We start from the raw sequence: 18,909 nt of genomic DNA, 5'->3' as shown, positions 1-18,909 counted from the left end.
CATTTATAATAAATGATAATACAATATTAAATACATCTCAAAAAACTGAAAAGAAAAAAAGAAGTCCTATGAAGTGATGACATCTGAGTCAAAAAACATTGTTTCTGGTTTGCCTTGAAAGTGCATTTAATTAAAAAAGCAGAACCCATGTTTCAGTGGGAGTTTCCCTTCGTGAGTAGACCTGTGACCACGTGCCCATGGATAAGCAGCAGTGCTATAACAACCATGTTCAGTCTCACTGCACAGATTTTTGAATAAATCCAAATGCCACAATACAGAGGTTACCACTGGAGCAAGAAAAAGCCTTAGTAAAATGGTGCCATGCGTGGGCACTAGGTTTATAAACATTGTCTCATTTTATAAGTCATGTCTCGTGCTGGTGAATTTTCTGCTGAGCTGCTCTTTGTCTTTTCTCGCTCTGCAGAGAATAGCTAACCTGTTGCCTGCTTGGTATTATAACTTCCGGGTCACCATGGTGACCTGGGGGGACCCAGAGCTGAGCTGCTGTGACAGCTCCACCATCAGCTTCATTACAGGTAAGCATCCCTCTGAAAACACTGTGAAAATGATGCCTGGAGCAAGACTGCTGAGAAGATCTAACCTGGATGCTATGTTTCACCAGCAGATACTTGCAAGTTAGGGTATTTAATAGCTAAGGGGAGGTTGTTCTTGTGTGTGTTTTAAGGAAAGCTCTGATGACTGCTTCAGTATATATAATTTTCCTGTGCAAAGCACAGTGTTTAATTGCTCTGTTCCGGTCTTCTATCAGCTGAAGGCATGGCTACAGAGAGAGCCAGTGATCCTGCTTGTCTTCTATGACACTGTATGTTTTACCCACTGAGAAGTTTATAGATAAATAACGTGAATTCGGAGGTTTGCTACTATTGTGAAAAAGGTCCTTATATTTACACTGTTTCCAAATGTTTTTCTCTCCTTTTCCCCTCCCAGTAATCCACAGATCAGACCATGACTGTGGCACCTTAGCTAACAAGGAGTAGAGTTCTGTGCCCTTAACGCAGATCGAGGCAGGTAGTATGTTTGGCAGCATGTTTTTCTTGTGCTCCAATCTTGTCCTTCCTGCTGGGTGCATTTTGTTTGTACACCGTGAGGAGAGAAGGGTGCTTCTGTGACCAAGGCATCACACCTGTGCTTGGTATGTTGGTATTGTGAAGCTGTGGTGCTGGCCATCTTTGTTGTCCACAATATAGATTCTCAGCTGCAGCAAACTGATACAACCCTACTGATAGCCCTCTCCCGGCTGGGATCAGTTTTGCATTTAGCACGCTCCCTGTCTTCTGTCAGACAGTTTGGGCTCAGGTCTTCTTCATATGTAAAATGAATGCTGTTTCCTCTCTGGCTAATCCAAGACCTCCTGTGAGCTCATTGCCAAGTGTTTCTAGCATCCAGGCTGCTTAAGTCAAGGCTCCCTATTGAACCGTTTTGTGTTTACCACCATGTAGCTCACCTTGCAGAAGTACAGCTGATTGAAAGCAGTAAATAATTCAGATGTGCTATGAGAGGAAATAAATATGACTCATTTTTCTTTTCCAACTCTGGAAACCACATTATGAGGGAAATCAGGCTATGATTTCCAGCCACTCCCTCCTAAACAGATACTAGCCTAGACACAGATTTTCTGTTTGGTGAAAGTCTCAGAGGATGTAACTGAGGAAGGGAATGAATACAACCCCTTTGTATTGATGATTAATATAGTTCCTGTGCCTGACAGAACCATGAACGAAAAATGATCACTGTGTTGGTTGACTCCTAGCTCCCATGAAGTCAGCTGAAACCTCCCATCCTGAGATATCTGATCCCAAGCTATACTGGGGCAAATCCTGGTGCTTGCTCTGTCTATCAGAAACTCACAGCACCCACTAGGGCCCTGTGACAAATCTTCAGTGACATGCAGTGTCCTTTGGCATCAGTCATCTTTTCTGTTTCACTCTAAGGAAGTAATTTTCCAGATGGCTGGCTGCTGTATGCAGGGAGAAAAGTCTTTTCCAACTGATTTGGGTACCAGGTTCAGCATTTTACAGTGGAAATGTTCCAGTGGGGCCCTCACACTTTGTCGTATCTTTAGAAACCTACAGCAAAACTTAGGAAGATGAAGGTTATTCTAAAATATAAGGATTCATCAGGATCATTTTGTATCTCTGTATGGGGAAAGGACTTCAACTGCTATCAGATGAAAAATGTATCAGTTTCTTACCTTGCAGACATAGACAAAATCAGAAATGGATGAAGATACTAGATAATATAATCAATTTGTGATTAGCAAAACCCCATTTTAAGAAAAATCATCTGGTCTTACAGTGAAAACATCCAGAGGGGGAGAGGCCACCAATCCCCTGGAAAGTTGTATTTAATTTCTCTTATTATCAAAGGTTCATCTTTTGCTGCTTATCTGAATTTTCCTATTTTTAATATCTAGTCTATGATTCTTTTTACACTTTTCACTTATTGACTGAAGAGCCACAGATCTTTTTTTTTTTTTTTTAAACCTTTGCACTGAATTTAGCTTCACTCTTTTCTGTTGATAAATTGCATCCACTGAGCTCTTCAGGTGCTCTCTCAGTAAGATATTTTGTCATGCTGCTTTTTTTCCCCCAACTCTGCCTTGCTAATTTTTACTGTCTTTACCAAAGTACATGAAAACCTGCACCTAAAATTGTAGTACCAGCCTGCTGAATACTCCCAGAAAGGCAAAATCAGCTCTCTATTCAATGCTCTCCTGTTTGTGCATCTCAGTGATTGCATTTTCTATGGCTTCACACTGGAGGTCTATGTGATTTGCTTCTATTTTGTCCCTTCTAAATCCTTCCTAGGGTAGCTACTTTCCAGAACATACCATTCAAGAAGTGCTGCCTGCGTTCCTTTTTCCTAAATATTTGACTTTGCATCTGGCAGTCTCAAATATGTTTTGTTTGAACAGGCCCAGTGTAGGGGACAACAATTCAAACCACACCTGTCCAGATTGTCTACTCTGCCAGTTGCTGTGCTACTTGCGTGGTTTATCAGCTGTGCTTTTACTTATAGAGTATTGATGAAAATGTTGAATACCAGTGAGCCAAATGTTAAGGGAAGAATCCTGATAAATAAATCCAGAATGACCAAATTAGAAGGGCTTATCTATATGCAATCACCATTGAATGTGAGCATTAAATACCCTCCTGCCCTCTGATTACCTTATTAGTTGAATACTCTTCATTTTTGTCCTGGGACTACTCTTTCATGTCTGCAAATTTGAAATGTTTATCCCCAGTAGATGCACTTTTACACTGTTTCAAGTTGTGAGGAGACTGCAAAGTTCTTTATCACCCTCAGCCTGTTTCTTTCCAGAGTGGGAGCAAGCAGATGTTTTTATGGAGCACTTGGTCCCTTTCTACATTGTTCCGAATAACGCTACCTCTCCTGCACAGCCTGAGAAGGTTGCCAAGAATTTAAAAAAGAAAAACAAAAAAAGACCAAAACTAAACTTTAAAATACTAAATAGCAGGTTTTGCGATCTTCTTGACAGTATACCATCTGTCAGTTCTTCTGTGTATTGCTGGGAAGCTAACCTCTGTACCTGGAACATAAGCCTGATTTTTAAAACACAGCAGAAGGATCACTTGGGAGTTTGGGACCACACCTTGCAGCAAGCTCAGGGCAGACAAACCATTTCCCTAGTGCAGAATCCCACTGCTCACATGGAGCCTATAGCTAGGCAGGGGCCCTACTCTGGAATAAAGAGTATTAGAAGAGACTGGGTGATGTATAGCCCTCTCCCACACCAACTGTTTTGATGTCTCCAGAAGAGTGGGGAGGGAGGGAGGCCTGGGGGCCCCAGACTGCTCGTAAGTAAACACTTGCCAGAAACAGCATTTGCTCTCTCAGGCTCCTGCAGGAACAGTTGCTTGATGTTGTATTGACACAAGGAGAAATTGTGGCACTGCTGGTGTTGCTGTGGTGACTAATGAGTTTTTAATGCCACCTGCTGTAAACAGCTGGATTTAAAGCAATCATAAGTAAGGGCACTTTAGACCACCAACATTTTCGTTTACTATGAGAATGCTTTTAGCTTTTGAGATGCAAAAAAAAAATGGAAAGAAAGGCAGGCAGACTGTCAGTGTTGGTGAGTATGCCCACATCTGTCCTTACTGTGAAGTTGTTGTCTTTCAGTCCAGTGGATGCTTTCAGCTGTCTCTTCCACCAGACAGTCAATGAGCTGTAATTTCCTACAGTCTTTCTGTGCCACTCAGCTCCCAGTGGACAATGGTGCCAAGGGAGTTGGACACATCAGTCCTGGCCCGTAGTCTCATTTCACATACCCTGCAGGTTCTGTTTCTAAATATTTAAGACTTAGATCTATGTGAGCTTTAGGAGGGCAAGCATGTCATCAATATCTAGGTATGTTAGGAAATTAGTAGTAGTATATAAGATTCATGCTGGTAGTGACCTTAGATTGTAAAGAATATGCAATCCATGATAGGGATGGTCTGGAAACCATAGAAATTAAAAGAAACATTGCTTTAAAGATTTTACAATAAATAAGTCTGCTTCCTCTCAACACCATAAAAGGGCGTTTTCAAGATGAATTTGAGAGGAGAGTCTTACTAAGCGTTTCTAAATGGCTCTAAATTGTTCATGTATTGCATTTTCTGCCTTTCTCAGTAACTACTTAAGTAAATCTCTGTTCTCTGGCAACTGTCTCAGTGTACAAGTCAGAAGTCTTCTTGAAAGCAGCAGTGACACCTTGTGGCCCCGTCGGGCAGTCCCCCGCTCCCAGCCCATCTTGCCTTCCTGTGGCTGCTGGCACCCAGGGCTCTGCCAGGGAGCAGGGCAACGGCTGTCTCTGCCATTAATAGATAGAAGCATCTAATTAATAGAGAGAAGCATCTCCAGGGGGAAATTCTTTTCCTTGCATTATACACTTACTTTATCAGGAAATCTTTGGAGGTTGTATGGTTATCTTTCTCCTTTGGCTTCACAGGGAACCAAAATTTTTCTGGCCTGATTGCAGTTTTAGGGAGTGATCCACCATAAGCCAAACCATAGAACAGGCTCATAGGGTTGTGGTGGGGCATACAGAGGAAGAGGAGGCACAACAGCTACTTTGCCTAATACCTAATGACATAGTCAAAAAGTTGCCAAAGGCCTGTAGACTAGACACTTAATGCTTAGGTGCCTGTCAGCTGACTGCTGCCTTCTCTGATGGTAGGACTTTCACACTGGGAGCAAAGGAAACCAAAACTTTTCATTCAAAAAGATGTTCTTTGGCAAAGTACAGGTTTGGGACATTTCCTCCTAGGAAGATCCAAACTCAGTGAAGAGGTATTCATTTTTTTTCCCCATGAGAAAACTATCCAAATTCAGTGTGACAGTTCTTATTTATTTCTCATTGAATATCACTGCTTTTCAGTGCTGTAACTCAGTGAAGTAATATCTGAGGCTTTTAATTTGACTTTGAATTCTGTTTATAGATGTTAAATCAAAAAGTGGTTTATATCAGTCACTAGCTTCATGTTTTGTTTTGTTTTGTTTTTCTTAACAGAAAGATTGCAAACAAAAATATACTCCTGTTCCAAACGTTCCTAAAGGAAAATGCTCTTTTACTGTTCTTTCAGTTACTACTCAGGTGTCTGTATAAAATGCAGATGACTTTACTAATATGTTTTTGCTGTTTTTGTGATGCTCTCTTCCCAACAGTATCCTTTGGCAGAAGTTTATTATTGGACTTGGTAATCAGTTGTGCCAGAGCCTGACTGTAATGTATTTGTCCTCTTCCTTCAGCACCAGTGGCACCTGAGATTACTTCGATAGAATATTACAACCACCTTTTGTACGTCACTTGGACCTATGGAGAAGACGGTACTGACCTCTCTCATTCCAGGATGCTGCATTGGATGGTCATTGCAGAAGGGAAGAAAAAAATCAAGAAGAGCGTAAGTGTGACTGGGAAAACTGTCATTCTCTTACTGTTTTGTTTTGTTTTTCCTCAGTTGATAATTTCATATTGCACAGTTTGAGCAAGATTCATAGAATCCTGGTCAGTTGAAGTTATTTCAGAGCGTGAACATGCACTTCTAAAGACTCAAGTTCTCAAAATAGCCAGTGGGCAGAATGCTTCTATTGTGATCCTACACAAATTTTGATGGTTTAGGTGAGAATTTAGAAATAGCTTATTAAACTTCTGAACTTCAGACAATAGAACGTAAAGAGTGTATTTTTAGAAAACAGATAGAGTCCTTTCAATTTCTAGTTAATAATAACCTAGACTACACTACTGGCTGAGGGTTTTTTTAGTTCATTCAAACCAGTTGCTATAACTTCCCTTTTTCTATTTGAATACAAGTTCCACTAACTGATGAGATGAGAATTTCACCCAGAATTTATGCACTTGTTAGAAAACTTGCCAGATGTTATGAAGTTCTTCTGAACTCTTTCAGCCAATTTAAAAATCACTTAGGAAAATAAATCTGGGTTTTCCAATTATGGATTGAAGTCATGCTTTAGCAGGGTGCTGAGGTGCATGTTTGAACTGAAGGAAAAGAGCAGTCCCTGGACATAGAGTGAGATATGTTTGAAATATTGGTGGAGCACTGCAGCGCAGGAGCATAGTGACAGCAGCACAGCTTCATGCAGTCTGTGACCATCTTCAACACCATTACTGAACTTTTAATCATAGACAGGTGGAAAAAGTGTTTGGTCTTTTTCATATGAAAGGTTTCCCTTCTACAGCTGAAAGACTCACCAGATGCTGAATTGGAAGTGGATTTTCAGCATAAGTGCAAGTTCATCACCAATTTTTATTTGAGTTTAGATGGAACACTGTAGAATTCATTGGATTCCTAGTGGCTGCAAGAGTGCACCCATCTGGAGCTTGTTGCACCATGATTCTAATTACATGATTAGCAGAACTGTTCAAAAACATGACATTTCAGAACGGCAGGAACTTCCAATATTTGGATCTTGGTTTCAGATGAGGAAGAAAACGCCACATTTTATTCCCCCCCCAAATAAGTACTCTAACAATTGAATTCTAAACAATTTTGCTGTGATTTCCCTCCCCTCCCTTCCAAAAGTCACATTCTCAGTAAGATAATTATTCTTTAAAGAAAAAAAATCTGACTCCTGTGCCACAATTTCTGATAAAATATATTTGAATAGAAAATTCTTCAATTAAATAAATATAAAATAAACATTGAATATGAAATTAAATGAAAATGAATATTGAACTTGAAATTCTTTGTTTAAACTAAGGTTTAAATATAGAGAGTGTCTACAATAAAATTTCAAAACTGTCTTGAGGAATATTTGTCTTTCTGTTATCTTCAGGAGAAAAGAACCCAGCAAGTACACTTTAGGAAATTCCTACAACAACATAACTCTTATGGTACCTTGCTAACTTTTATGGTACTGCTTATATTTGTAAATATGGGTGCATCATGCTTGCAGGCTTAAGGGTGTACCTGTTCTCCTAAGCTCTGTTAATCACTTTCAGAAATAGCTTCCTTTATTTATTTAGGCTACTTATTTATTACAGTTAAGGTTGCTATTATGATTGTTTTTTCTTCTAGAATTATTAAAATTAATAGATAAAAACCAGGTGATTATGATTTCTTCCTGTGGTTTGTATATTTCTGAAGACTCTGGAGAAGTTGGTTAGTTTTTATATAACTTACTAAAATAATGTGGATAGGTCTGTTAGTATTCATTTAGAACTGTCCATCCCTCCTGGATCTGAAAACTTCAGGCTGAAAATTAAATGACCAGCATGAGATTGTGAATGTACCCTTTGTAGTTAGACTACACATCCTCTGAAAACAGTCTGTTGCAGCGTCTGAGTTCTGCATCTTTCTCCATGGCCTTGGAGAAATTGGTAGCTTACTCACACCTACAATAAGAAGAAGGTATTCACATTATTCACATATTTGAACCTTAGCTCAGTCTTGGATCATATATGGTTTCAAATTTGTATGTGACTCAAGTCAGTGCTCAGTATGGCCTATCTTATGCCATCTGTCATCAGGCCCTGGGTTCCATTGTCATGTCAGTGGGTCTCCAGATAGGTGTTAGACTTGCCCAGACAAATTTAATTTGCAGGTCCTTAGGATATATACAGGCTTGCCTATAAGTATCTTGTGTACTCTTAGGAGTTTAAATTCCTTTAACATTGCAACAGACTCAACTCAATGGTTTGGTATGATTCTGCAGAACTCGAAAAATCTAGATGCAAATGTATTCTCAGATATGTGAGAGAGATTTTATTTATTCATTTAATTTTCACTGGTCATGTAGAAAATACAGCCTAAGATTGTTTTCTGCATCATGGTATTCTTCTAAGCATTATGGCTTTCTACTGTTGGTGTCAGTGGGAACTGGCTCATGTAACAAATCTAAAGTATGCAGAAGAAATCTGATGATTTGCGCAGAACTTTCTTTATCTTACATTAAGTGACCAGATTAACTTTAGAAGAAGGATGTCTGGTTTGGGTTGTATTTAACAATTGGTGTCTATAATTATTGTAGGTAACACGCAGTGTGATGACTGCAGTGTTGAGCTTGCCTCCAGGGGATATTTACAACCTTTCAGTAACTGCTTGTACTGAAAGAGGCAGCAATACTTCCCTGCCCCAGCTTGTGAAATTGGGTAAGAAATGTATGCTTGTTTGCAAGTTGTAAATTGGTTCCTTCTCACATTAAACTCCAGAAGTAACTGTGTCAGCAAATTCAGCATCTTCCTCGTTTCAGAGTCAAGTACCCGTGACTGCATTTCTTTTGGAAAACTGCAATTTTTGCCTCACCTTGCTGTGAAGATTGTCTCATTCCCGTGTGTGACCCTACTTCCTAAAATAGTATTACTGACAAAGAGCAAGAGTAGCAGAATCTAACTGTAAGTGGAAGTAGGAGTCAGTGCCTTTCTGGGAGAACAAATCTGCTCTGTCTTTATTTTCCTAATGTTTGAGCACATGCAGATTTTGGGAACAGAGACTTGAGATTCACAGCTGAACTTTTCAATACAAAGAAGAACATTTCTTGGTTTTGGTAAGCCTATTTCTCAGTTTGTTTTCTGCCTCCTGATCAGGGTTCCCTTTTCCTTTCCTCTCTCCCTGGACTTCCCCAACACCAATGTGCATCTTTAAATACAAATCAATTAGATTATTATTATTTTTGTTTTAAACTAAATAGATTAATTAAAATTCATGGCTGTGGACCCAGCGTCTTTCTAAGAGAAAATTGTGTAACCTACTCTAAGAAATAAACAAAAAAGACATTCCATTCCCTCTGAGGAAGACTGGACAGTACACCATTGTACCTGAGAGATTTTACTTCACTTTTGCACATACATAGACTTGTTGAGCCCTAGGTGCCTAAAGCTGTGAAATGTTGAAGCATGCTTTACTGCTTTTACAGGCATTAACTCCATTTTCAAACTGGATTATCTTCTCTACACACATAGTAAACCTTTCTTGAGTGACAATGAAAGGAATGATTTTAAAGGTTTCCATAATTTCTAATTGAATTTGTGGTCTTTGAGTAATCATTGTCTATTTATTTTTTTCCATGGCTCTCTTTTACTCAAATCCCTAAAACAGTGCTGGGGCAAATAGTACAACCACAAGAATCTGAATTCCTTCCACATCTTTTCATCAAAGGGAATATTTGAAAGATGTAAACAAATTCCATGGATTTTCCCTCCCCTGTGCAAGTCCTGTCCACTGTTTTCCCCCATGGCTGTGACTGTGCACAGTTATGTGAGTGTGTCATTCCCAACAGTATATCCTCCCCACTACCATTACCCAGATATTTTTAGGAGGAGTATTTCAAAATATCAGCTAGCTTTACCTTTCAGACAGGTCCATAAGTGTCATTTATTACTAACGTTGCACACCATGAATCCTAGCTGTGTGTTCCTTTATTATTTATTTGTTTATTTATGAACAGGGAAAACAGCAACTAGCAAGTGCAGGCAGGCCCTTATTGAACTGTTATGGTTATTTTGCTCTTGCTATTTCATTAACAACAAGAAGGTGGAAAGAATTTTGATAAATCACTTCCAGCCTTCTGTGTGTGTGATTTTTGCTTTTTTCCCCCTTTATCCTTTTTGCACTTTGAATAGACAATGGCAAGGATATTTTACCAGAGGTTTTCCTTCTCTCTGTTTCTGAGGGAGAGCAATGAGAGTTGTAATTAGCAGTAGTGGGAACTGATTCTAAGTGATAGACGACTCAGCATTTGGCAGTCTCTTAAGCACTCCTGCCAAATGTTCTTCCCTCCACGATGTTTGCTTCATTCTGGCAACTTTCCACCTGCAGAAAAATCAAGCAATTTGCTGGAGGCAGAAGGAGGATTTGCTTGGGATGATGTCCAAATGTAAAGCTCATGTTTTAATTGAGACCATTTTTACCTGGAGTGGGGGATGGAATGTGTTTCTGAATCCAGAAACAGATATATGGATGTAATTATAGGAGAGGGATACTTTCTTATGTCCTTCTGGAACAACATCTACAGTGCAGTCCTCACGATACAGAAGCAGCCACGTGAGTGCCTCAGTCCTCACCCTGCTCTTCTCAACTCTTTTGCTATTGCCAATTTAATCTTGGCAGCTTCCAACCCTAGAACACTGATCTGATTGTCTGAGGAGCAGATACTCTCCAAAATATCTATAACCATTTCAGCAAGTCCTGTGACATTTATATTTATTTATTTATTTATTTTTTAAAGAAAATCTCACACATCACACACATCACATCCAGGCTTCTGTGACAGCATCACATGGAATAAGAATAACAAATTATTAGTGAAGGGAAGAGAGAAGAGCAAAATGTTGTTGTACATAGTTTGTCAGGATCCTGGAATTGGGTCATTGTTGGAGACTGACAACTTTCACAGAATCACAGAATCACAGAATTGTCTAGGTTGGAAGAGACCTCAAGATCATTGAGTCCAGCCTCTGACCTAACACTAACAAGTCCTCCACTAAACCATATCCCTAAGCTCTACATCTAAACGTCTTTTAAAGACTTCCAGGGATGGTGACTCCACCATTTCCCTGGGCAGCCCATTCCAATGCCTCACAACCCTTTTGGTAAAGAAGTTCTTCCTAATATCCAACCTAAAATACCCCGGCGCAACTTTAGCCCATTCCCCTTCATCCTGTCACCAGGCACATGGGAGAACAGACCAACCCCCACCTCGCTACAGCCTCCTTTCATGTACTTATAAAGAGCGATAAGGTTGCCCCTGAGCCTCCTTTTCTACAGGCTGAACAAGCCCAGCTCCCTCAGCCGCTCCTCAGAGGACTTGTTCTCCAGGCCCCTCACCAGCTTCGTCGCCCTTCTCTGGACCCGCTCAAGCACCTCGATGTCCTTCCTGTAGCGAGGGGCCCAAAACTGAACACAGTACTCGAGGTGCGGCCTCACCAGAGCCGAGTACAGGGGGACGATCACCTCCCTAGCCCTGCTGGTCACACTGCTTCTCATGCAAGCCAGGATGCCGTTGGCCTTCTTGGCCACCTGAGCACACTGCTGGCTCATATTCAGCCAACTATCCACCAATACTCCCAGGTCCTTCTCTGCCTGGCAGCTTTCCAACCAACAAAATCTAATCAGTAATCTGCTGATGTTTTTCATCAAACATCAGTAGATTACTAAATCTCATAGCCCTGGAGAAGAGCTTGGAAATGTGAATCCTAAACTTTGTACTCTCTGATGGCAAACCACAGACAGGAACCTGGGATGCCTGCGTCTTGAAGATTGACAGTAGTCATTGTGTGAAGGCATTGGGATGAAAATCGGTATCAAAATTTGGTCTTTAAATAATTTTGGAAAATGTATATAGCATCTCAACAGCAAAACCAAACCCGAACAATCAAACACACAAACAATCAAACAAACAGAAAAATGCCTGAGCTGCGGGCTTCTCCGTTCCTCAAGCTTTCCCCTCCCTCTTTCCCGTGCTCTCAGTACCCGGCCACCGTCCCGGCAGGCGGTGCAGTGAGGGGAGACCTCCACTGGAGGTCAGTGTGGCCTCCGCTGCCAGAGCCTCCGCGGTGCTGGGGGGCAGAAGGGGGGCCCTCGACGAGGGTTTCTATCCCCAGAGCTTTTCCAGGACTTCATGTCTTAAGTAGTTTTTCCTTTATGACATTTTATCTTTTTCCTCCCCGTGCTTTGTTCTTTTTCCTCACATTTCCACCCATTCATCCTTGCTGCCCATGCTGCAGGATGAGTGTAGTGAAGCCTAAAGCATGACAAAATGAGGCGTTGGATACACAGCAGATGGCTGAGGAAATAATAGCTTCAGTGGGCAGTGTTTGCAGTGCACTCCTGTGCTCTTGTACATTTCATCAGGGAATGTAGTGATAGGAACAAGGGGTAATGCTTTTAAACTAACAGAGGGTAGATTTAGATTAAATATTAGGAAGAAATGCTTCACTTGGAGGGTGGTGAGGCACTGGAACAAGTTGCCCAGAGAAGCTGTGGATGCCCCATCCCCGGAAATATTCAAGGCCAGGCTGGATGGGGCCTTGGCAAACCTGATCAAGTGGGAGGTGTCCCTGTCAGTGGCTGGGGTGCGGTGGAACTTGATGGTCTTTAAGGTGGTCTTTCCAACCCAAACCATTCAATGATTCTATGATTCCCATGCCACCCAGCAGTTTACAATCTTCAGTCTGTTGCCCTGGGGATGGCAATAGCCTTCTTTTCACACAGTTCATCTCCTTGCCACATAGGAAGCCCAATCCCTTGTATATGTTTGTCTATTCCCAGGTCGCACCCCACGACAACAGTCAACAGCAATAGATACCAAAGCAATAAATTAAAGACCTCTGAGATCTGAGCCTGTGCATTCAGTGAGAAGAGAAAACTTATTCTACAGCTAACTGAAATAAGTGCAGATCCAATGGCCCTTAAGTATTAACTTGGAAATAGGATTAAAAAAAAAAAAAAAGACTACAGGATGTTTTTAAACTGTCAAATGACTATTTCCGCTCCTACAACTAAGTGAACCTAGACAGAGTTCACCTGTGGGATGCTGTTTCCTTATCATCTCCTGGTTCAGGCCTTGCAGTGTAAAACTTTGTTAGGCCAAGTGTGTTGCTAACAGGTGGACAGCTGTCTTCTCAAAAAGTTTCTGTTAACATTTTCCTATTAATAGAAAATGCTGATTGTTCTCAAGGAAAGACTCGGCTCAAAAGGGAAGTGATTATCCAACTGTCCAAATAGAGAACAGTTTAAATAGAGAAGAAAAACCAAGACACTTCATCATCTTCCCATTTTACATTGGTCACTTATCATCGTGAGAGGCAATGCTTTATGCTGGCAGACTATCTGAAAGAAACGAAAGATAGAAGGGCAGCAGGGATTGCATTTATTTTTGTCTGATGCTGCTTCTTCTTGGTGGTATAGAGACTTAGAGATAAGCTTAATAAAAGGAATTTTTCCCTTAACTAGAACCAGCCCCTCCAAAATCACTTTTTGCTGTCAACAAGACTCAGACCTCCGTGACTCTGCTGTGGGTGGAAGAAGGAGTGGCTGATTTCTTTGAAGTCTACTGCCAGCAGGCTGGATCTGTTCAGGAAACAAAACTCCAGGTATGCGAGCACCTCTTTGCTTTTTGCTCTTCATTTCTGAAAGTGTGACTGGACCTTGACTGGACCAATAAACCTTCAGGTTTATTGTCTGCTGCTTAGCATCTGTCTTGTAAAGCCCAATGAAATTTTATGGTCAGTACACAGGTTTGGTCTTTCAACCAGATGTGGTAAGGTGATTAACAATTAAACTCTTCAGAGCTGAGCTACTAAAGCATTTCAAATGCTAAATTTGTGGGTTCTTTTGCAATATTAAGATTGGCTTCTGTCTTGCTGATGAGATTACTGCTGGTTCAACAAAAGCTATGTGCATACAAGACATTCAGCAGAGTCTCAATCTTTGGTTAGTCATGAGATGAACTCTAATATACTCTGCAAAACATAAGAGGACACAAAATAAAGGGAACATCAATGGGCAGGAAGGGGAAAATGGTCAGATAACTTAATTAGCAATGGGTAAAATACACGTATTTAAATACCATGGGTCTGAGATCTTTTATGCAGTATCTAATTATTTCTGGTTTACTTTTTTCTTGGTATTGAGGCCAGTTAAGTGAAGTTCAGTAGGACCTTAACTGTTATTCAGATTTCCTTTATGTTGCAAGCATTGCAAATGTTGAAAATATTACTGCTTCTTGGGTGTTTTGTCTTCTAGGGTATTTCCTTCTAGGCTCACATTCTCAGCTTTACAAATGAACCTCTTTTTCCTCTGACCATTAAGGTACCTGTGCTCTGAGGTCACGTAAACATTGATAAAGTTGTTCTGTGAAAAGGAGGAGCAGTAGTAGTTTTGATTTGTTGCATGCCAATGTTGTGCAACATCTGAGGATTACTTTGTGATTTAGCTGATGGTCTGGTGAATCACTGTGATTACATGCCATGAAACATCATTCTCTCATTTGGGTTCACACGAAATTGGGAAAAAGTGAAAAATACCCACTCAGGCCAGTGATCATTCTGAAAGATCCACACTTTTTAACCCAATAGAAGACCGGTCTGTGAATTATTTAATATTTTATTTATATCAAGAACGGTACTGACTAAAAGAGAAAATATTTAAATGCACTTTAATCTTTTGGATAGTTTGGATTCCACATCTAGATTCCTGCTTTTTAACTGTGAATAAAGAAAGATCAGGAAGTTATTACATACTTAGCAGAGATTTAAAATAATGATGTGATTGGGCAAGGGAGGTACCACAGGACTTGCAGCTTTAGTGCTGAGCAGTTATGTTTTAAGAGCATGAGGAAAAGACTGCTCCATTTGGCAGGAACTTCAGTGGGTTTCTTATTTGTTGACGTGAACATCTGGTAGTGAAGGGGAAATGCACAGAGATTACCAGCTCACTTCTCATTAGATTCATCACTCTTTTTTCTGCCTCAATGTAAAAGGGGGAAGGGCTCCTTTTAGAACCTTAAAAAAATTATGTTTTCTCATTAGACTGGTGAAAAATCTTTAGTTATGATTTTCCATGCTAATTACATGAATATTTTTGTACCTTTCTTCTATATTTAAATCAGCAAAATGAAAAGCATCAGCTTTTCACATTTGAACATCTTTTGGTCGATTAATTTAAATTTTTCTAGAGGGGAAAATAGAAAGAAAAAGTCATATCAAGTCTAATTGCCAAACTATGTTCACTCCCTTCAGCTCAGGGAATAAAGCTCTCCTCTCTTACACTCATGTACATATCATCTGTGTAATATAACTCAGAATTGCACTGCAACAGGAACCCTTGCTAGTCTAGAAGGAGCCCATGGCTGACAACAAGACACTGAAAAAATCCAGTGCTCAGGGCTTGCTGCAGGATCTTGCACTCTGCATCTGGAGTGAGTTCATTTGTGAAAATTCTCCTTGTTGCCTTTCTAAACCACTGGCTCAGCATCCCTGTTGTTGCATCTGCAACCCCCCTCTGGCCCTTCTGGAGAGTAAAGAAAAGCTTTTGAGGACCATAAGGACATGTATCTTTAAACTGATGCATGTGTGGTATTTGTTTTGTTTTGCCAGATCAGTATTTATAAAACCAGGGATGTGTTAATTAAAACATTATATAAAGATATTATGTAAAGAATTTCTTCTGGCTCAAAAAACAAGCCTGGAATATCTGATCATGCTTATTACCCAAAGACTTTTCTCTAATTTTTTTTTTCTTTTTTTGCTTCGGCCATTCAGAAGGCTCACAGCTCTTCACACCCAGAGGAATAGCCTCTGACACAGATGCGGTCTGTTTATACAAGGGTGTAGAGATTGTGACTACCTTAGCTGCACTTTGAATAAAAATAACTATGTTCCTCCTAATGTATTTTGGTAACCAGAGCTCATGAGCTTCCTGCTGACCCTAGGACAACTTCTGCTGACCTCTGGGGATGTCCTGGGGGATGCAGCACCTGACCCCACCACATGTGTAACTGACAGCCGCCTACGAGGCACCCTTCTGCCCGCCCCAAGGGGCTCTGGGACTCCCTGGGGTGCTCTGGGGTGTTTTCACCCATGTTTTCACCCCTGCTATTTGTGTGCTGTTTTTACCCCTATTTCTCTCCCCTCTTCTGTCAGATTACCTGCCTATTTTCAAGGTCAGGCCCCAATTACCTTGTCTAGGTTTTGAATCTCTGCCTTTTTCACCAAACCTAACTTTACCAGGTCAAATAAGTGGGTGGAGAGGGGAGCAGTGATTGTGCTCTTGCATTCACGAGAGAGACAAACTACAGTGTATTTTTCCCCATGTCTGTAGGAACCTGTCACTGTCTCTTCACACGTAGTGACTATTTCCAGCCTTACCCCTGCCACCTCTTACAACTGCAGTGTGACCACCTTCAGCCACAATAGCCCCAGTGTCCCCACTTTCATTGCGGTTTCTACCATGGGTAAGCAGCACTTTTTTGCTTTCTTCTTCTTCCTTCAGTGGCAACATCTGTTTCTCCTTGCTTCTCTGTAAAGCTGCTCTCAGTAATGCTGGCAACACTGATTGTGTCATGGAAGGGCTGCCAGATGTGGATGGGGAAGCAACTTCAAAAAGTTTTTATTAAAAAAAAACGATTGGGGTTTGACTTGCAAAGTTACAAACTAGTGGCTCAGTTCTCTACTGGATTTTAGAAGTTAAGGACCTGGTTTGTGGTTTCGAGGCTGAACATCAAGATACTGCCTGATGACATTTATGGAGAAAAATGTCTCCTCAGCCAAGCCCAAATGAAACAAGGAAAATCATATTGATGAGCTGCTAGGGAGAAAAATCACTTTTTGCTTTCATTGAGGAATTGGAGACAGGGTGAGAGAGAAGGAGAAGGGAGAATAGGTTATCCTGAGCAGTCAAACCCTGAAGAGATAGCTCCTGATGCAGGCTGCCTGGGCATGTAATGAGGTCTAGCTCTGCGGAGAAAGAAAATCAGTGTTAAACTGCCCTGAGCACTGGACTTTTCTTTAGTCTCCCATTCAGAATGATCAGTGTCATCTCTGCTTAGTTAGGGAGTCACATAGCTTTAGTCACTGGGTCCTATACATCATACACTACTCCATCTCCATGATTTGTAGTCTAAAAAATGCTCCTTTAGGCAACTGTTGATGTAAAGTTATTCTGAGCAAGTAAAGCAGGCAGGTTTTTTTCTTATTCTGCTCACTACGAGCAGAATAGGGTATCTGGTCTCATGCTAGTAAAACTGTATTGAACAAAAATAAATCAAGGTTTTGTTATTGAGAGCTGATTCAAGATCGTAATTAAAACAGAATATAGTGTTAAAAATTATTTGCCAATGTCATTCAATTAATTTCAACACAGTATATTAATGAAGCCTTGGCCTTTGGATCTGAGAAGATATTATTACCGAAGAACATCTTCAGAACTGAAACGTGCTTTGGAGACATAGATGATGAAGAATATATGTATTTTATATTTCCTTCTGCCTTTTATCTTGTGTTAAAATGACAGTTAAAAGTTATATATAGATATATAGATATGTATCAGGACATGTCAAAGTTTAACAAAATGCCACAGTGAAGTCATTTCCTCACAGAAATTTAGTAAGATCAATAACTATTCAAAACTTCCTTTTATCTATACTGGTAGATTTTTCTCTTTGGAAAACTCCAGGCTGAACAGTACATAAAAATAACTATCAACATACAGGGGTGGAGGTGGGGAACTGTTAGCTCTTCTGACCTGAATAACCAAGAGCTCTTGTTTGTATGTACAGTCACCGAGATGAATCCCAACATAGTGGTAATCTCTGTATTAGCCATCCTAAGTATCCTTCTGATTGGACTGCTGCTGGTGACTCTTGTTGTACTCAGGAGAAAACATCTACAAATGGCCAGGTAAGACCAGACTGATGTTAATTCCAAAACATTCAGACAATAACGAACACATCATGACATTAGTTGCAGCTTGTGTGCATGGGTGATGTTCGAGATGCTTGTGAGTAGGATACCTTCAAAAAAGCAGTCTCTCTACTCTTTAAGAGCATAGAGTATCAAGTCTTTTCTTTCAATTTTCATTTTGGACCTTAGCTGTGAGCATCAACCTTTGTCTCATTATGAGCTTTGCTGGACTGGGTAAATGAGAAGTGCAGTCACCTGTTACAAAAGGTTTGTGTCAAAAACCTGAAGGGTGATTAGGGTCTGAGGCAACTAGGCATGGGCAGGACATGAAGATGCTTTGCAAATCTTTCATATGGCTTGGAACAGATTTTCTGTGTCAACAGATGAGATGGTTAGTTAATCAGGCCCAGGATGCTGTATTTCAGGTGCCATGTAAGGCCTAAGCCCTGTCAACCAGGGAGAACTGTGGAGGATTCTCCAAACTCTCTGTATGTGTTTCACCTCCCGGGTCTGGGAGGGTCCTGGAGTCTTCATTCTTTTTTTTTTTTTATCTGTGTAGTAGAGTTTATATTAATTTACTCTTCTGTGTAGAGAAAGAAAATGATTTCATGTAAAAAGCTTTTGTAAATAATCTTGGACTTGGCTACCTTGCAGACTACCTTTTGTGTGTTGTATCTTGGCTATATATTCCATGCTAGAGATGACCACATAACAAAGATTTTTCAGGCCATATCTTTCAGTGGACAGTATGTGTTTTGTTTCTTTTACATGTGACTTGCTCTGGGAAAATCCTGGCTAAATTAATTTTCTTTCCTATTGAATTACTGCACAGGCAGCCCAAAAAGTTTTTCCCCTCTTTGTCACTGCTTCTAGTCAAAGAAGATAAAAAACCCAGGAGGAAATTAAAAGTAAATCCAATGAGAGTCTGCAAGCAACTGTTGGTTTAAATCAAGGAAACAAAAATAGTCAAGTCATTTTATCATTTGTAGCAGAAAATAATTCATTTGTGATAAATTTACTGGGAT

General features: G+C 40.4%; 1 protein-coding gene across 1 annotated transcript in view; it reads left to right on the top strand.

Annotated features, from left to right (window-relative positions):
* PTPRO (protein tyrosine phosphatase receptor type O) overlaps nucleotides 1-18,909 on the top strand; it is a gene marked incomplete at its 5' end in the record, with an annotated part of 155,472 nt that overhangs the window by 113,486 nt on the left and 23,077 nt on the right. Inside the window, 6 exons of the mRNA XM_084287753.1 lie at nucleotides 425-536; nucleotides 5,776-5,927; nucleotides 8,515-8,635; nucleotides 13,437-13,576; nucleotides 16,305-16,437; nucleotides 17,761-17,881. Of these exons, the coding sequence (XP_084143879.1) occupies nucleotides 425-536; nucleotides 5,776-5,927; nucleotides 8,515-8,635; nucleotides 13,437-13,576; nucleotides 16,305-16,437; nucleotides 17,761-17,881 (779 nt within the window). The remainder of the gene's footprint in view (nucleotides 1-424; nucleotides 537-5,775; nucleotides 5,928-8,514; nucleotides 8,636-13,436; nucleotides 13,577-16,304; nucleotides 16,438-17,760; nucleotides 17,882-18,909) is intronic.

The sequence above is a fragment of the Netta rufina genome (assembly GCF_964035555.1).
Source record: "Netta rufina genome assembly, chromosome: 1".
NCBI lineage: Eukaryota > Metazoa > Chordata > Aves > Anseriformes > Anatidae > Netta > Netta rufina.
Note: the sequence above shows the minus strand (reverse complement) of the source record. Positions and strands in the feature narration are given on the sequence as shown.